Source organism: Otolemur garnettii, unplaced genomic scaffold, assembly GCF_000181295.1.
Source record: "Otolemur garnettii isolate 467f Iridium unplaced genomic scaffold, OtoGar3 scaffold00074, whole genome shotgun sequence".
In the NCBI taxonomy this organism is placed as follows: Eukaryota; Metazoa; Chordata; class Mammalia; order Primates; family Galagidae; genus Otolemur; species Otolemur garnettii.
This window is the reverse complement of record NW_003852469.1, coordinates 9,122,470-9,140,852: the sequence shown is the minus strand read 5'-3', so window position 1 is coordinate 9,140,852 and position 18,383 is coordinate 9,122,470. Positions and strand designations below refer to the sequence as shown.

The following is an 18,383-nucleotide window of genomic DNA, read 5'->3' as shown; positions in this document are numbered from 1 at the left end:
TAAGTTTCATTCTAGCTCTGAACATTTGGATCCTAAAACACCAATGCCTGCACGATCTATAGAAGAATATTTTTTCATATCACTGCTGGCAATTAAGAAGGATACAGCTCCTGTGGATAAGCCATACTGTGGTCTCTAGATTATTGGATCTGAAAAGCAGGGATGGAATGTACAAGCTCAATAGTACACAGTCGAGTTCAGCTCAATTTCATTTCCATAAATGAAGCATGAATTGTGTATTCTTTGGTCAGGTGGCAATCCTATCCTGAGCTACTTTTCACCATACCCCTCTACCCTCAGACTCAAACTTATCTCTGGTCCATCTTGGAAATAGCTAATCTCACATATTAAAAAATGTAGAGAGCTGTACCTTTCCCTCCATGGAACAATTCTGCAGTTTCAACCAGAACACTAAGTAGCCCAATCTATTGATTAGCAATTTGATATTTTACATCAGTGTAAATCAAGTTATATTTTCATTAGCAAATGGCTTCATCCAAGAAGATTCCTTGCATAACAATAAAAGATTTGCCCCCAAATTCTTAGTAATAAAAACAAAGTGTGGGGGGGGTCAGCCTACCAGACTTTAGGCTATACTACAAAGCCATAGTGATCAAAACAGCATGGTATTGACACAAAACTAGCGACATTAACATTTGGAACCAAATAGAAAACCATGAGATAAAACTAACCTCTTATAGCCACCTGATCTCTGATAAACCAAACTAGAATACACACTGGGGAAAAGAATCCCTATTCAATAAATTGTGTCCGGAGAACTGGATAGCCACATGTAAAAGACGGAAACTGGACCTGCATCTTTCACCACTGACAAAAATTGATTCAAGATGGATCGCACTCTCGGAGGCTGAGGCAGGTGGATTGCCTAAGCTCATGAGTTTGAGACCAGCCTGAGCCAGAGTGAGACCCTGGCTCTAAAAATGGCTGGGTGTTGTGGCAGGCACCTGCAGTCCTAGGCTCTTGGGAGGCTGAGGTAGGGGGATCACTTGACCCCAAGAGTTTGAGGTTGCTGTGAGCTGTGACACCATAGTTCTCTACAGAAGGTGACAAAATGAGACTCTGTCTCAAAAAAAAAAAAAAAAAGATTTAAATCTAAGGCATGAAACAATAAAAATCTTTAAAGACAGTATGGGGAAAACACTTGAAGATATCATCCCAGAGAAAGATTTTATGAAGAAGCCTTCCATGGTAATTGTAACAATAAAAGTAAACAAATAGGACTTAATTAAACTGAATAATTTCTGTACAGCTAAGGAGACAACAACCAGAGCAAATAGACAACCTTCAGAATAGAAAAAGGTATTTGCATATTATGAGTCAGACAAAAGCTTGATAACTAGGATCTACAAAGGACTCAAATTAATCAACAAAAAAGACTCAACAATCCCTTATATCACTAGGCAAGAGACATGAATAGAACCTTCTCTAAAGAAGACAGACGAATGGCTAACAAACAAATGAAAAAAATGCTCATCATCTCTAATCATCAGAGAAATCAAATCAAAACCACCCTCAGATACCGTCTAACCCCAGTGAGAATAGTCCATATCACAAAGTCTCGAAGCTGCAGATGCTGGCATGCATGTGGAGAGAAGGGAACACTTTTACACTGCTGATGGGACTGCAAATTAATACAACCTTTTTGGAAGGAAGTATGGAGAATCCTCAAAGAACTCAAACTAGACCTCCCATTTGATCCTGCAATCCCATTACTAGGCATTTATCTAGAAAAAAAAATCACTTTATCATAAGGACATTTGCACTAGACTGTTTATCACAGCTCAATTTACAATTGCCAAAATGTGGAAACAGCCTAAATGGCCACCAACCCAGGAATAGATTAACAAGCTGTGATATATGTATACCATGGAATACTATTCAGCCATTAAAAATATGGAGACTTTACATCTTTTGTATTAACCTGGATAGAAGTGGAGTACCTGCTTTTTGATAAAGCATCACAAGAATGGACAGGCAAGAATCCAATATACTCAATTCTAATATGAAGGCAGTAGATGAGCTAATACAAGGTGGGGGGTAGGGGATGAGGGAGGGATGGGGGTTACAGTGTATGCCACACCTCTTGGGGGTGGGACACAATTATAAGTGGGACTTTACCTAACAAATGCAATCAGTGTAACCTAATTCTTTCCACCTTTAATGAATCCCAAACAATAAAAGAATATGAAAAAAAATAAATTTCGTGTGCCTGTCTAAATATGCAAAAAAATAAAATAAAAGGTTTGCACCAATTTTAAGAGTGAAGAATTTATGCTTCATTCTTTAAAGCCAGGAGAAAGAAATTTTGGAACTTTTAGGTGAGTTGTTTGATTCCTGCTACAGCATTTAGAAAATTTGAGGTTCAGTCTTAGAGCATCTTTTGTAAAGATAATCATTATAGAAGATTTTATATTTTAAAGGACATGTTTATTTTGGTTTAACATTTTTATTATACCAAATGAATAATCTAAGTTAAAGTGCCCAGTTAAGGAACAGATACTTGGAAAGCGTACTGCCAACACTGTCAAACAAACCTAGTCTGGGAGTGGAAGTTTTAGTCTTCCAGCTCTGTGCCTTGGGATGGTATCCTGGAAAGTATTGATTCTCTTTATAAAAGAGGGATTGAGGGTAGCGCCCATGGCTTTGTGGGTAGGGTGCCGGCCACATGCACTGAGGCTGGCGGGTTCAAATCCAGCCCAGGCCTGCTAAACAATGACAGCTACAACAAAAAAATAGCCAGATTTTGTGGCATGCGCCTATAGTCCCAGCTACCTGGAAGGCTAAGATAAAAGAATCGCTTAAGCCCAAGAGTTTGAGGTTGTTGTGAGCTGTGATGCCATGGCACTGTACCAAGGGCGACATAGTAAGACTCTTGTCTCAAAAATAAAAAAAAAGGAAAAGAGGGATTGAATTTAGTAATACTATTTCTTTACAGAGGAAGCTGAGCAAATTTGTGCATAATAGAAAGCTTGCCCAATGACGTCTTATGGAAGCAGCAATTGTCCCCTGAAGTCCTTGGATTATGAGATGCTATTCTCATCATGCGCCCAGTCTGTGGTCCTTCTCATTTTTCAGATGAAGAGTTGGAGAGAAAAGGCTAGCTGGTTTGTCCAGTCCAAGGAAGAGGCTGAAATGATGCCTAGATTAGGACGGAGTATATGGTTTTTATTCTGCAGAACTATTGCCTTCTGCAAAAGATCTGCCATACACCTATTTCTGGCTGTGGTGATGCAGCTGGAGAAACACACAAATGATGTGGTGTTTTGTGTGTAGTCGGTAGTGTGGTTCTTGGTGGAGCACAGTGGACGCTCAGTGGTAGCAGGTGTCTACACTGAAGCAGAGGTGCTGGTAAACACAGATTTAGCTGTCATCCTGCCTGGTCTGAGACATGTAGGCGGGAAAAAAGATGCCATCCCCAAGGAGAGAAGAATGTGATGAGGAGTTAATGGGACCCAGAGAAAAATGACAGGTGACACACTGTGAAAACAGAGTCACCTTACTTGAAGGGGTTTGGATAGGAGCTCAGCCCTGGGGCTGAGCAGAGATCCTTGGGGACCCTCCATCTGGACAGCCACCTGAACGCAGTCAGTGTTTTCTCCCTCCTCTCCTGCAAGAGAACTTGGGAGCAGAGCTGGTTCTGAGTGTGGTTGGGAGCATGGAGGAGCATGCTACTTCAAAGATAAGCCCCTTTGTCTTTCTCTGCTTATATGTGATTTGTAGGCTGGGAACTCATTAATCAGTAGCCTGACTGTCCTTGCCCCTGAGATAGACCTTGAATAAAACTATATCTGCTCACTTTTAGATTTTATCTCTACAGAGAATTGTTCATTATTTTTACAGAAATGGCCTTCAGTGTAGGTCACAGTGCAAAACAGGAGATTAAAAAAAAAAATCAGAACAGAAACATCTGGGATTCAAAGTGTTACGGAAAAAAATAGAAGACTTTGGTAGTCTAAAAATCTTTGATTAAGAGTCTGTCACATGGGATTGTCTTTACCCAAGTGGACATGCACACACACACAGGCAAATGAACAAACATACCACACACGTTACACACACACACACACACCCCGCCCCCATGTTTTTCCATGCTGCCCCCAGGCTCTGATACCTGCTTTCCTATCTGTCATTTTACTATAACAGCTAATGATAACAAAAACACTCCACTAAAATGTATGTTGTAGTTGTGAACTTGACATTGAAATTGTGGTGGTTTTCAGTTACATTTCTAATTGTGATCTGACTCATAGCGTCTGTTCCCCCAAGCAGATGGCAGTTAAGGAGCAACCTGTAAAATGATATGAAGAATAACCAGGAAACTGCTAGTTTTTTCTTCTTCCATACCTTTCTTCCAAACCGGACTTAAGATTGCTATTATTCCTAAACCAGCAGTTCTCTAAACCCAGAATTCGGCAGTTTACATTTACAAAGGAGAGATTCAGAAGGGAGATACTAAAGATCAGAATCGCGCCTTTGAAAGAACAAAAAAGAATATGCTGATTTTTTTTTTTTTGAGACAGAGTCTCACTTTATTGCCCTTGCCCTCAGTAGAGTGCTGTGATATCACAGCTCACAGCAACCTCCAACTCCTGGGCTTAGGTGATTCTCTTGCCTTAGCCTCCCCAGTAGCTGGGACTACAGGCGCCTGCCACAATGCCTATTTTTTTGTTGCAGTTTGGCTGGGGCTGGGTTTGAACCTGCCACCCTCAGTGTATGGGGCCGGCGTCCTACTCACTGAGCCACAGGTGCTGCCCAATATGCTGAATTTTTAAAAATCTTTATTCATCTCAAAATGCTATTGCAAAGTAACCAAAATTTGGGATTTTCTGGAGCTTGGGCTTCCTGTAAAAGGTGAATAGCAGTATTAGGAGCTCAGCTCTTTGAGGTGATTTAAATGGAGGCAAGTTCTGAGGTTGGTGAGGAGGTAGGGCTGAGAAGCCTGCACCTCACCCAGAGTAGACACCCTGTGCCTGGGGTTAGTGGAACCAGCCCGACATTTCCTTGTTCCTATCTGCAGACAGCCATATCGCCAATCTCTGGGAGGCCAAAAGAGTCAGGGTCACATTTAGAATAAGGTGTACCACTATAAACAGAATGAAAAACCGTGCAAGCTAGAATTTTGAGAATTGAGTTAGATATGGAAAAAAAAGAGGAATAATCCTATATCAAACGAATAACCATTTTCCCTGATATATGTTCCCTCTAGTATACTGAAGGAACTATTTCAATATTATTTTAGTGAGAGATATTGGGTATATCAGGTAAAAATAGATAAGGAATTATTGTACTTATTAACTCGAGAGGGGAGCCATAATCAGAGGGCTCCATAATGACTCACTTGGTTTCTGTGTAATGCCCAGAATTTCTTATAGATGATACATAGGGATAAGATAGAATCACAAAATCACCTCAAAAGTCATTTAAGTGATCATGCTTTTTAAAAACAAGCCAATAAACTAAATAGTATCTTAAAGAAAAAGATTAATATAAAGTAAGTTACAAAAGGGAAAGATTTCTAGTCTTGAGAGTTTAGCCAACTTTATTTTGGTGACAACTTCACAATGTACAGCCACACCGCAAATGATAGTCACAAAAATTCACTCATCCAGCTCAATAAAAGTCTTGTGCTGGGAAAAAAGAGGTGGGATTCTGAGTGGGGAGACCTGAAGAGGTCAATCCTTTCACTCTCTGGGGCTGAGTTTCCTAGTCCATCAAATGGAGGTTATATATATCACTGGGTTAACATGAGAATCAGATAGAATCATTGCATACATGAAAGTGTCTTGAAATGTGTTATATATATTATTTCTATTGTTTTTCTATTACTGTTCTTAGATGTCTAAGTTCCATTGCATCAAAGCTTCCTCAATCTATCATGTTTTTAAGATGCTTTGACTATTCTCTTAACCATTCTTTATTAGTTTGTTTCACACTTTATGTTTAATAATTCCTTTGTTTCTCTGGCTTGTCTTTTTCTTTTCTTTTCTTTTCTTTCTTTCTTTCTTTCTTTTTTTTTTTTTTTTTTTTTTTTTTTTTTCAGTTTTTGGCTGGGGCTGGGTTTGAACCTGCCACCTCTGGCATATGGGGCCGGTGCCCTACCCCTCTTGAGCTACAGGCACCACCCTGGCTTTTCTTTTTCAAGTCAGTGTTTCACTTTGTCCTGCCAGCTGTAGCACAGTGGCACAATCATAGCTCACTGTAACCTTGAACTCTGGGGCTCAGGTGATCCTCCCATCTCAGCCTCCTGAGCAGGTGGGACTACAGGTATGCACCACCTGGCCTGGCTAATTCTTTCAGGTTTTGTAGAGATGGAGTCTTGCTGTGTTGTCGAGGCTAGTCTCAAACTCCTGGCCTTAAGTGATCCTCCTGCCTTGGCATCCCGAAGTGCTGGGATTACAGGTGTCAGCCACTGTGCCCATCCTTCTTTTACTTTTTTATGGATCCTATATCAGCTATCTCTCTGGGTGAGAATATAGACTGGCCTTTTAAACTCTTTCATGTCTGAAATACTTTTCCCAGCAGCCCTACCAGCTGTGCATTATTGTATTTCTGGGAATGTTACTGCCTAGTCTGTTTTTCACATTGCTTGAGGGGGGAGTTTGTAGAGAAAAGGAGTGATATAAGTGAACTCATGATCATTTAATATGACAGTTTGATGTTCCAATATGCTCAAAATTAACTCAGACACTAAAGACAATGTTTATTTAAAGATGTTCCATAAAATCACATACCAAGGACTCAGTCTGTGTGCCTAGATTTTGTTAGGAACTGTATTAGAAAAATGGGGAATAGATTTCCTAGGGTCTCCATTTTCCTAATTCATGTTTCAGTAAAATCAATTTCTAGGCAGCGTGTCCCATATTTTTAAGCACTAAAATTTATTTTCCTGCTTTTTATCTTGTTTGTGTATAGTATAAGATAGTATAGTAGGCCTTAGGAAAATATCTGTACTCTCTCTACATTATTATTCTTTATAACTTTATCAAACAGAGCTCTGTTATTCTGCCTATCTCATTATTTTAGAAGCATAAAGCTAGATCCCAGAATGCTCAAAAGCTTAAGATTATAGCCATCGAGAAATTCCTTTACTTATTTAAAATGCCTGGAAAGAGGATGATCTGATTATTTCAGTGATCTAGTTAGTAATGGGTGAGTTTTAGACCAGTGCTTTTCCAAGAGTTTAAATTTAAATAGTCTATCTTGATTTGTATTAAAAATAAACTGAATACCTTTTAGTGACTGAGATAGTGTTTTATGAATTTATTGTGTGTTAATTCATTCATCAAATATTTATGAAGCCTACCAAGTGACAGTCACAGGCCTGTCTGCTGAGGCTGCAGAGGGTGGAAATTAAGCTGCTACACTCTTTGCTTTCATTGAGGTAATTAATCTGACCATCCTTCTATTCAGGAATGCCATGGATTTAAAAAGCGTAAGAGAACAGGATGAGTAAATATTTAACTATACCGTTTCTTTGCAAAAATAAACCCTTGATTCTGTCCTGTTAATTCATCATTTTCATCTTTTCCATAAAAATGGAATGCCAAACCTGTTTTGTTTATTGGTACGATCTGGTTTATTTGGAATTAAGGACACTCATAATCTTTTGACTGCATAACCCCTACTTTTAAACAAAGTGAATATTAAATTAGAAGCCAGAATGAACTGGTTTTCAGACCAGCATTAAAAATGAACATAATTAGAATAATCCTCGTATGCCACATCTCCTGAGAGGGGAGTATAATTTGTAACCATGTCACATTCATGTTGTCAGCAGCATCTTTTTGTAACCCAATTGCTAATGTAGATTTGAATTGCTGTAATTCTAAGTTTAACTGTAGTAATTTTTTAATACTCTCTTCTGGCCAATCCTGATGGGTGCCCCTTCCAGATCTAATTGAGATCTTCACTGATGAGAGAGAGTCAGCTTGACTCTGTCTGCAGTGCATCTACTGGTTTCTGATGTTATTAGCTTTCGGTTTTTCTCTTTAATGGGGGGGAATTTTTTGCATAAATATTCATGGAAGTTTTCATTTTTAAATAGAGAAATTTTACAGCCAATAAGGTTGCTTTAATCCTGCCCCAGAGAGTTTGAGCAGCTGCAGGAATCTCTGTGATGCAGCAGACGGATGATGGCTGCGGTGGCCAACATGCTCAGGAGAGTTCTGGGGCCCCCTCGGGGACAGCCTGCTCAAGAACAAGCTCTAGACACACAGATGACACAGGTCTGAGTCTCTGCTGTCCTACCTGGTACCAGGTCACCAAATCTCCTTGGTGAGGGGATAATACCCTGCCCCTGGATGTGAAGGTCTAAATGATACATTGGATGTCAAAGCGCTTTACGTGCAAAAAATACATAGGTAGGGTGGTTTTCTTCCCTTTATTGGTATAAGGATAACTAATGAGTATAAGAAGGTCATGAAAATTTTGAGATACACGAAAACCAAGAAACATAAAATCTATGCTAATGGAAACAAATGAAGCCCTCCCAGCAACACCAATAAGCCCAGAAAGTTGAAACTCGCACAGGTGAATCAGAAAGGACGCTGTCGACTGTGTTTCTTAGAAATGAAATAGTGGACTGTTCCACAGTCTGTCTCAAAACTTTCATAGTGACCTATGGATTCCCTGGAATACAGTATCCTATGGAAGCTTTATGGAGGGCATGGCGCCCTCTCAGAGAAGCCTCCTCACCCTTCCTCTGGGATAGGCTGAGCGGCAGTATTCGTCTCCCTCTGGTGTCACCATCATAAATCATCACTTTCGAACCCATTAATGTGGCTGTCTTCTAATAAAGGAAAACTCTTGGATACCACTATCCAATATTTTCAGCCTAATATTATATTTGGTGTATTTCAGGGATTTGTAGAACATGTAAGTGTATCTGTATGAACCTTCTTAGTGCAAGTGTTCAATTCTTCATGTTATTTTAACACTTCAGAATGATGACAAAGCTGCTGTCTCTAATAGAAGCACAGCCACTGTCTTGATTCCAGCCCTAAGGAAGTGTCCTGGAGGAATGTGTAAAGGAGGTTTTCAAAGCCTGGGTGGAAGTGGAAAGTGCCAGCCATCACCTGCATTATATTGAGATAACTGCCAGGGCAGCTGGGAAATGGAATATAGCTGGGTCACTCACATACCAGCCACTGGGGATAAAGGGCGTGACTGGGAAAGCCAGCAGTCTCTGATACACTGTCTTATTACAGGGCATAATAACCACTTTATAGTATCCTTCATGCTACTCACTGAATATTGGTACTGGCCTTTTCCTAAAAATTTGCTGACGATTTCTGATCTATGGCAAAATTCAGAATTGAGTCCTCTGGCACAAGGCACATACTGTATTTTGCCCTATATAATGTACTCCCATGTATAATACACACCCATGTTTTTTTCCCCCCAAACTTTCGGGAAAAAATCTTTTATTTAAATGTCTTTTTTTTTTTTTTTTTTTTGTCGAGACAGAGTTCTACCCTATGCCCTGAGCAGAGTGCAGTGGTGTCATAGCTCACTGCAACCTCAGACTTGGGCTGTGGACATCCCGCTGCCTCAGCCTCCAAAACTGCTGGGATTACAGGTGCTCGCTGCAGTGCCTGGCTGGTTTTTTCCATTTTTTTTTCACTCAGACAAGCCTCGAACTTCTGACCTCAAGCAATCTTCCTGCCTCAACCTTCCACAGTGCTGGGATTACAGGCATGAGCCACTGCACCCATCTGTTTAAATGTCTTAATTCAAATTTTTACTTGTTTATATTTACCTATATGTTTTATTTACAAAATACTCTCTGCATGTTGGTCACCTCTTTGTAAAGCTATACAATCAACATTTTGTAAATAAAGGTGCATTTGGCTGCCATTTCCCAATTTCCCTCTGTACAGCACCTGTTTGGAAACATCATAGTATGACACATGTATAATGCACATGCTTAATTTTCCCTCAAAAATTTGGGCAAAAAAATGTACCTTATACATGGCAAAATATGGTAAATGATGGTAATGTTTGGAGGGGGGTGGCTCTATTTGACTATTTAGGGTATGCGGCTTTCCCAAGGCTCAGATTCTGCACTCAGGCCAGGAACAAGATGGAGGCCTGTGTCTTAAGACGTAGCCAGTTGGATTTGCCAGCTCAGTTACAGTGCCAGAGCGCTTGGCACCAGGGATCTAGGCTATGGCTCTGGGAACCCTAGCAGGGGAAATCCATCTAGCACTACAGAAACCTGGAGGCTGGGTAAGAAGAGCGGGCGAGGGGAGGAGTATGGCCCAGTGAGGGAAAGCAGGAAGGCCTCCCAGGCACCATGGCCCAGTGAGGGAAAGCAGGAAGGCCTCCCAGGCACCATGCTGCTATGCTAGGTGTGTCTCCAGCAAGGCCCTATGACAAGGCATTTCTCTGGTCTGGGTTTAAAGAGGGAATGCTGAGCTCAATCAAAGACAGAATTTTAATTAGGCGCAATTTGGTGTCTAGAAATGATCCCAGGGCCCCCAGGGCCAACTGGGAGCAAGACACACCAACCCCCCAGCTCCTGGCTGCAGGGTGATAATTCATTCTAAGCCCCACTGAGTGGGGTGCTGGACGCCTGTGTGCCTGCTGCCATAGTCAGGACTGGCGCAGGAACTCAGCTGCTCTTGAGACACTTGTGTGAACCCAGCTGTGGGGGTGGGGGCAGCTTTGGGGAAGGTTGAAATAAGGGAAGTAGAGACAGGTTATCGTTTGAGATTGTGCTGCAGCTCCACATGCTATAAAATGTGTTTCATTTAATTTTTAGTCACCCTCCAGTTCTCCAAGAAATATTCAACAAATGTTGGCCGATTCTATCAATCGTTTGAAGGCATATGGACTTCACCAGGTAAAAACGATTTCCGTTCTGTCTCGAGGGGGCTAGGGCTTAGCCATTCCCACAAATGTTTCCCCGATTAGTTAGTGAGTCTCATGCAGAAAGGAAGCTGAGCCACAGGACGTGAAATGTGAAATCTGTCTTAAAACCTGCAAACATCTCTGTCCATTTCTCCAGAGTTGGGAAAGTCTTGAATGACGTGCAAAGAATAGATGCAAAGCTATCTGCCGAGCTCCTCCCAAAGAGGCAGTCTCCGGGGCTGCCACAGACACCGAGGGAAGCCTGATTTCAGAGAGTGATAAATGCTGCTGAACTTGGCAGAGAGGGTGAACTTGGATTATGTTACTGCTTCTGTGAACCTGTCCCTTGACAATGGGCAACCTCTCATGCCTCTGTGTCCACTGGAACTCTCTCTCGTCTGTCCAGGCGTGGCATTCTCCTACAGGCTGAGCCCACATCTTCCTTCATGCCAGCTTGCTAGTGTCCCCTAAATTGTGCAGAATAAAGGAGACCTAGAGTGGCATTTGGAAGCTGCAGTAGGATTTGACCTGCAGAGCATCCGAAAGAGCAGGGAAGATGCATGCTTGTGAAGGGGATATTCCAAATGGCCACAGCCTGAGATTGGCTGGGGGAGGCCAGTAGAGGATTGCGTTTCTGTGGAGGGTGTGAGCCCTGCCCTGACTCCTCTGCAGGCACGCACATGAGAAGTTTGCACCACTGAGAGTTCAAGAAATCATGATGACATTGTGGAACTGCGGTCCCTGTATGCATACCACTGCCGTAACCCATACCTTTTCCTAAAACAGAGGATCTCAGGGGAACGTCCAATAATACTCAGGATACTTTATGTCATCTTAAATGATGACGGTTGAGAAAGACAAAATACCTATGTATTTATTCACCCAACACATCCTGGATATTGCCTTTGTGTGTGAGGGACTGTTATGAGGAATGGACACACATTTTATGGAAAAATAAGATGATGAAATTTCTTCCCACTGGAGGCCTCTGTTCTGCATGGGAGAGACAGCTGATCTGTCTCTTCATACATCTGTGAAGTCAGCTGATCACATGTGCTGTGGAGGAAAGTGACGGAGGAGGAGGGGTGAAGGGAGATGGGGACGGGTATTCTGTTTTATTTGTTTTTTATTTTTTTTAATTTTTAATCTGTAATAGTCCCATGAGCGGACAAGGTAGTAAACTTTCAGTAAAAGGAACACTCAGATCCCTGAAGTGACATTCTAGTTGTCTATTTCAGTCATTACCTCCACTGGGAATGGGTATTTTAGGCAGATGGTCAGAGCAAGTGATTTTGGAGCAAAGAAGTGGAGGGGAGGGAGGGAGAGAAAGAACGATGTGGAGGTCTGGAGTGTGGATGTTCCAGGCAGAGGGGACAGCAGAGACAATGGCCAGAACTCACTTGGCATAGTTAACAATCAGCAGATAACTCCGGAGAATGGACTAGCAGATCACTTGCCAAGCTTCTCTGTAGAGTTCAGGTGATAAGAGGCTTCTGACTTTGGGGGCACTTGTGAGGGTCTGCTTGTGAGAAGGCCCTCTGGCCATAGGATGGGACAAGAGGCTGTCCGTATGGGCCCCACTTTGCCTCCTTTTCTGCTCCTGTTAGCTAAGCATGTGTGGACACCTTGCACTGCTGGCGTGGGTCTCCACCCCTCAAGCCTTTGGCATCTGGACAAGGGTCTAGCCTCAGCCCTCTGCCCCTTCACCCCAGAACCTTCCCCTGGACTCCCCCAAGCTTGCCGCCTGGTCCTGAGTCCTTGACTCATGTCTTCCAGCAAAGCCCCCCTTAAGAGGAAATGATTTTCCGACTATAGGCAGTAAAGATAAGCTTTTTAAGATTTTGCTAAAAGTGCATATTCTTAGAGAAACTTGGGACAAGTCTCTTAAGTTTTCCAGCTGCCTGGAATCAATATAGCAGTAAGAGCCAGCTCTCATCTGCTATTGCTCTGTGAAACTCATTCATTTTGAGTTTCCACTGTGTTCCTACTTAATTACACCGCAGATTAAAAGTAGTAGGTTTGATGAATATAGCACTTTCAGGCATTGGAGTATCATCTTATCAGGCAACATCTATTATTATTTACTCAATATTTTTCCCTAAGCAGACTCACTTTTTTTTAACATCTTGTTTATCTTCGACAACAAAATCTGCAATAATCGTAGCTCGTTTGAAGTTTTAACTGTATGTTTTCTAATCATTTAAAACTAAACGCACATGCCATGGTAGATGTACAAAGTGCCACTTTCAAGTTGTTTTTTCTCTTTAAGGTTAGAAATCGCTAGCAGCACCTTATGTATTTCAGCCTTGTAAACAGGTTCAGCAAAGGAATGGCACATTCTAATAGTCATTTCCAACAGCGAAAGCAGTCTGTGGTTTTATAGTATCAGCACACAAAGGGAGCTTAGCTCCAGGCAGGAAAACGACGTAAAGAAAATAAAATGAAAATAGTAATTGCACTCAAGTTTAGTTACTTTTAAGGTGAAGTGAAAATTACGAATTATCTCTGTAGTAACTGTGAGTTATGACTTCCTAGGATAATCAACCAAGCTTTATAATATAATGCTATAATGTTTCTTAAACATTAAGCTTCATATTTTAGTTGTGCTGAGATAATTTAACAACAGAGAAATTTTTACCTTTTCATAGGAAAACACAAATGAAAAACCCTGTCCCTTGTGATGGAGAATGCAGCCTGGTCAATCTTTGCTGGCCCTTTAAGCTTATTTTATTACTTAGCTAACTAAGGCTTTCATTAATTCACCAAGCTGTACATTCACTTTCCTGTGAGCACTCAGAAGGCTTTATCCAAATAAACAAAGTACTTTTCAGATTTGGTTTGTTCAAGTCTCTTTAGTTATAAACAAATTTTCTTGAATGTTCTTCATGCCATAAAACAGTACCCTTAGAAATGGTTCAGATGGTAAATTTCGTTTATGTATATCTTACTAGAAATTGTTTTTATTAAAGAATTCTCCTTTTAAAGGAATACTTATTTTTCTTATTTTACATTTTCTCTTCTCAAAGAATGCTATGCTTTAAAAAATATTTTTCTGAGTTTTCTAAACAAAAATATTCCTTCTGAACCACCTCAAACGATATCTAAGTACTGCATTGTTTTGGACACATCTCTTGAGGGCAAGTAGAGGTACAGCTAAGAGTTCCAGTTCTGGGAATGAGCATTTATTCTGGGGACACTGGCAGATACCGTAAAGTACTGTTTACACTGGTCTCATGACACCACTTCAGGGGAGTAAATTTGAAGCAGCTAAGTGTCACGTCTGAAGGAAAGGAACATTTGTGGTGTTGAGTTCTTTTTTTTGGTGAGACAGAATCTCATTCTGACATCTTGGGGTTGAGTGCTGTGGTGTCATAGCTCACAGCAATCTCAAACTCTTGGGCTCAAGCAATCCTCTTGGCCTCAGCCTCCCAAGTAGCTGTGACTACAGGTGCCCGCCACAACACCCAGCTAGTTCTTTTCTACTTTTTAAAAGAGGCAGAGTCTCACTCTTGGTCAGGCCAGTCTCGAACTCCTGAGTTTAAGCAATCCTCCTGCCTCAGCCATCCAGAATGATAAGATTACAGGCTCTGTTGAGTTCTTAACTCTGCTAGGTAGTTTTTGAAAATTATTCACCCCTCACTATAACCTTATGAAATATATTTTCTCATTTGACTTATGGGGAATTGAGGTTCAGTAATCAGCCCTAGAGTTATACAGGTAGGTAGGGGCCAGCTGCAGGCAGTCTGACTCCACCCAGTGCTTTAATCCAGGACCCTAGGTGGCCTCCCTGAAGGGCCAGATAGAGTAAAATAGAAATCTTGGGTGGCGCCTGTAGCTCAGAGAAGTAGGGCACTGGCCCCATATACCAGAGGTGGTGGGTTCAAACCTAGCCCCAGCCAAAAACTGCCAAAAAAAAAAAAAAAAAATAGAAATCAGATGTGCCTAGTACTCCTCTTTCCTTTGCAGAAAACTGTGGGATTTGCTCACCAGTTTGTTTCTGTTTTGTTTTATTTTTTCCCCAAACAGAAGAAAGAATCCACAAAGAAGAAAGATGAAGAAATTAATCAAATCGATGAAGAGAGAACCAAACAGATTTATAAGAGCTGGAAGGAAGATTCAGAGTGGCAGGCGTCTTGTGAGTATCCATAGGCCCCAGTAGAAAACTGGTGTCTCCCAGATGATTCTTACACTGAATAAAAAATAATCACTCTAGGACGCATTTAAAATGAGTTGCTGAGAGGTGTCTTAGCAAAATAAAGTATTACTCAAATATTACTGAATTAATACTTAAATGCTTACAAGCTACGTTTGAATAGCAGAATTCAGTTCATTTTTGTACCATCAAGATTATGATGTATTTATGTAATAGAACAGTATGTACCTATGAAAAACGTATTTTGGAAGAATGTCTAATGACCCTGGAATATGTTTATCTCAATCTGGAGAAGAAAAAGTTATGAAATAGTATGAAAAATAATCACTATTTTTAAAATGTCTGAGTATATGGAGGAAAAGAACTAGAAGGTTATTAACAGTAAACCTTAAGTTTTCTTGGAGAGGTGGGATTCAAGATTATTTATTTGAATTTTTCTTCTTACTCTGTTTTGGGTTTTCACTTGAAAGTTAGAATTGTTAGCAGGACTTTTATGTATTTCAGGCTTGTAAACAGCTTCAGGAAGGGGAATTTCCCCTAAATTTTCATTAGTGAACACATTTTAACTTTGTAATATGAAGAACGCAGAAATAAACAGGCTGGACGTATTATCCATGCCTGTGACGCAGCCCTGGCTCCCCTTAGAGTTAGCCCTGCTGGAGATAAACCTCAGAGGAGAAAAAGAAGCTGTAGGAATGATAGTGGTCCAGAGACTGCTCACAGATGCTGGAAGAATTCAAGGGGGAAAAAGGATTCAGGTTCCCATCTGACTTGGACAAGGAAGGCTAAACTACCAGCTCATTCCTGAGGCAGCCTGAGGAGAACAAGACAGGCAACATTGGCAGGGTGTTGAGAATCGTAAATCAGTTTGCAGTCCCCTTACAGCAAACACTATTAAAATGACAATGCTTGTGAAACGAAAATATTTGCAAGATCCAATGGCCTCCTTGTGCTATGCAGTGAAATCCTAGTATAATGGGATATCATTGGAATCTCTCCAAATTCGAACATAACAAGATTTGACCAATCATGCCTGAAGTGTAAATATACTCAGTAGAAATTATCCTTACCTTCCTTATTAGAGTTTTTAACATGATGTTGCTTAAAAAAAAAAACAAAAACTATATTTTATAAAGTAGTTGTGCACTGTATAATAATTTTTTTTATATTTTTAACACTATTTATTTATTTATTTATTTTTGAGACTGAGTCTTAAGCTGTTGCCCTGGGTAGAGTGCCATGGTGTCATAGCTCACAGCAACCACAAACTCTTGGCTTATACCTCACCCTCCCAAGTAGGTGGGACCAAAGGTACCCACCACAATGCCCAGCTATTTGGTTGTAGTTGTCATTGTTGTTTGGCAGGGCTAGGCTGGATTCGAACCCACCAGCTCTAGTATACATGGCCGGTGCCCTAGCCACTGAGCTATAGGTGCCAAGCCATTTTAACACAATTCAATACATTTTAAAATTTCAGTTCATTTTATGAATTTGGTATAACTATACAGTCTCCAGTAGAGTACAGTATGTCCTAGGTCACACACTCACTCACCCTTCACTGTCACCCAAAGCAACTCCCAGTCCTGCAAGCTCCATTCATGGTAAGTGCCCTAGACAGGTGTACCATTTTTTTTGGCTTTTATGCTGTATTTTACTATTCTGTTCCCTTTTTGTGTTTATATACACAAATACTTATCACTGTGTTAGAATCGCATACAGTATTCAGCAAGTAACCCACTGTGTGGGCTTTTGGCCTGGGAACACGAGGCCAAACCCCATAGGAGGTGGCAGGTGTGTTTTCCAGGTGTGCGAGCACATGCCGTGATATTCACACAAGGACAAAATTGCCTCGTGACTCATTTCTTGGAACCTACCCTGTTGTTAAGGGACATGTGACTGTAATATTAAAAGGCAGCCTTGGGGCACTTTTACGTGTGACAAGGTGTTCTGCTATTACCTGTGGTTAAACATCCCTAAAGCATTTGCTCACATTAGGTCCAGCTACCTGCTCTTTCCAGCCCGTCCATACCCCCGTGCCACTGAGTAGTCCTCACTGCCTGGTCTTTGCTGGTGACCCTGCACACTGCATCTGAACATGAGTAGCAGAGGCATGTGACAGCTGCCTCTCATTATTCAGCACCCCAACAACTTGAATCCTTGCTCAGCATGGGACTCATCACTGAGTCTTGCTGACAGCAGGAGCTTCTTACTCACATTCTCCACTTCTGTCTCAACTTTTCCTGCTCAGAAAACCCTTAGTCTCTATATGAAGAGCGGAGCCAGGCAGTGAGCTCTGGGCAAGCCCTGCTGGCCTGCGTGGTGGGCAGCAATAGTGGCTGTCCCTGACCATAGCAGGTTACAGGCCTCCGAGAACCTGCTCTGTGGTCCCTTGTGCAGGGCTGAGCCTGCTCCCCTCTCTGCAGGCTGATGAGGGCCATTCTTAAAACTGCTTTCTTTTTCTAGTGCGAAAATCCAAGGCAGCTGATGAGAAGAGACGCTCCCTGGCTAAACAAGCGCGGGAAGACTACAAGAGGCTATCCCTGGGGGCCCAGCGGGGCCAAGGCAGTGCAGGAATTCAGAGTGTTCCACAGAAACCAAAAAGACCTCCTCTTCCACCGAAGCCTCAGTTCCTAAACCCTCAAATACCTCACAGGTAAGGAACTAGGCAGGTGGCTTTAGGCAGAAGTATTGAAATGGATGGATTGAAGACAAATTATATGACCTGTCATGGGAGGTGGAGGACCAGCCAGCTGTCTGTGTAACTCAGACTCACCTTTGAGCCTTCTTTCCGGGGTACCTAATGGGGTACTCTTCCCCTCTTAGCTGTAACATGTCTATAGTCATTAGAATGAGTATAACCAATAACACAGTGATGGTGCCTATCAAGCTAGGTGACTTCCTATGCCCCCAAGTGGCAGCAGGTGAACCAGAGAGGGGAAAATAGGGGACAACTGGGGTTCCCTGGATGCCCAAGGTCACTCCGGTAGTAAAGGAATATCCAGGTGTGGACCTGTGGCCTCGCTGACTTTCACTGTGCTTTCACTGCTGAAGATTGAAACTTTGACAGTAATTCTCATTCCAGGATACAAAGCCAAGTTCATCTTTTGAGAATTTGGAAATGTTTCCTTTTTTAATGAACTCTTCCTTTGGTGATAAAGGGACCTTTACCTCCTAGGCTTTGAGGGAATTAGAAAGAACAATTTGTTTTGGAATATCCCTGAAGGAAAGTATGATATTAAAACAGAAATTCCAAATCCCTTAGGTTTACTCATCATAAAATTGTTTTTTCCTTGTTACTGATATTGTATTACTTTTAATATTCTAATATTTAGAACTAAGTATTTAAAATCAAATACTG

The 18,383-nt window shown here is 41.4% G+C and overlaps 1 protein-coding gene across 2 annotated transcripts in view; it reads left to right on the top strand.

Annotated features, from left to right (window-relative positions):
* Positions 1 to 18,383, top strand: part of SH2D4A (SH2 domain containing 4A) — a 55,447-nt gene that overhangs the window by 22,837 nt on the left and 14,227 nt on the right. The window contains exons 5-7 of one of the 2 annotated variants that reach the window (XM_003794001.3): positions 10,784 to 10,864; positions 14,899 to 15,007; positions 17,489 to 17,678. In XM_003794001.3, coding sequence (XP_003794049.1) covers positions 10,784 to 10,864; positions 14,899 to 15,007; positions 17,489 to 17,678 — 380 coding nt within the window. The remainder of the gene's footprint in view (positions 1 to 10,783; positions 10,865 to 14,898; positions 15,008 to 17,488; positions 17,679 to 18,383) is intronic. The other variant, XM_023515596.1, reaches the window with a different exon arrangement.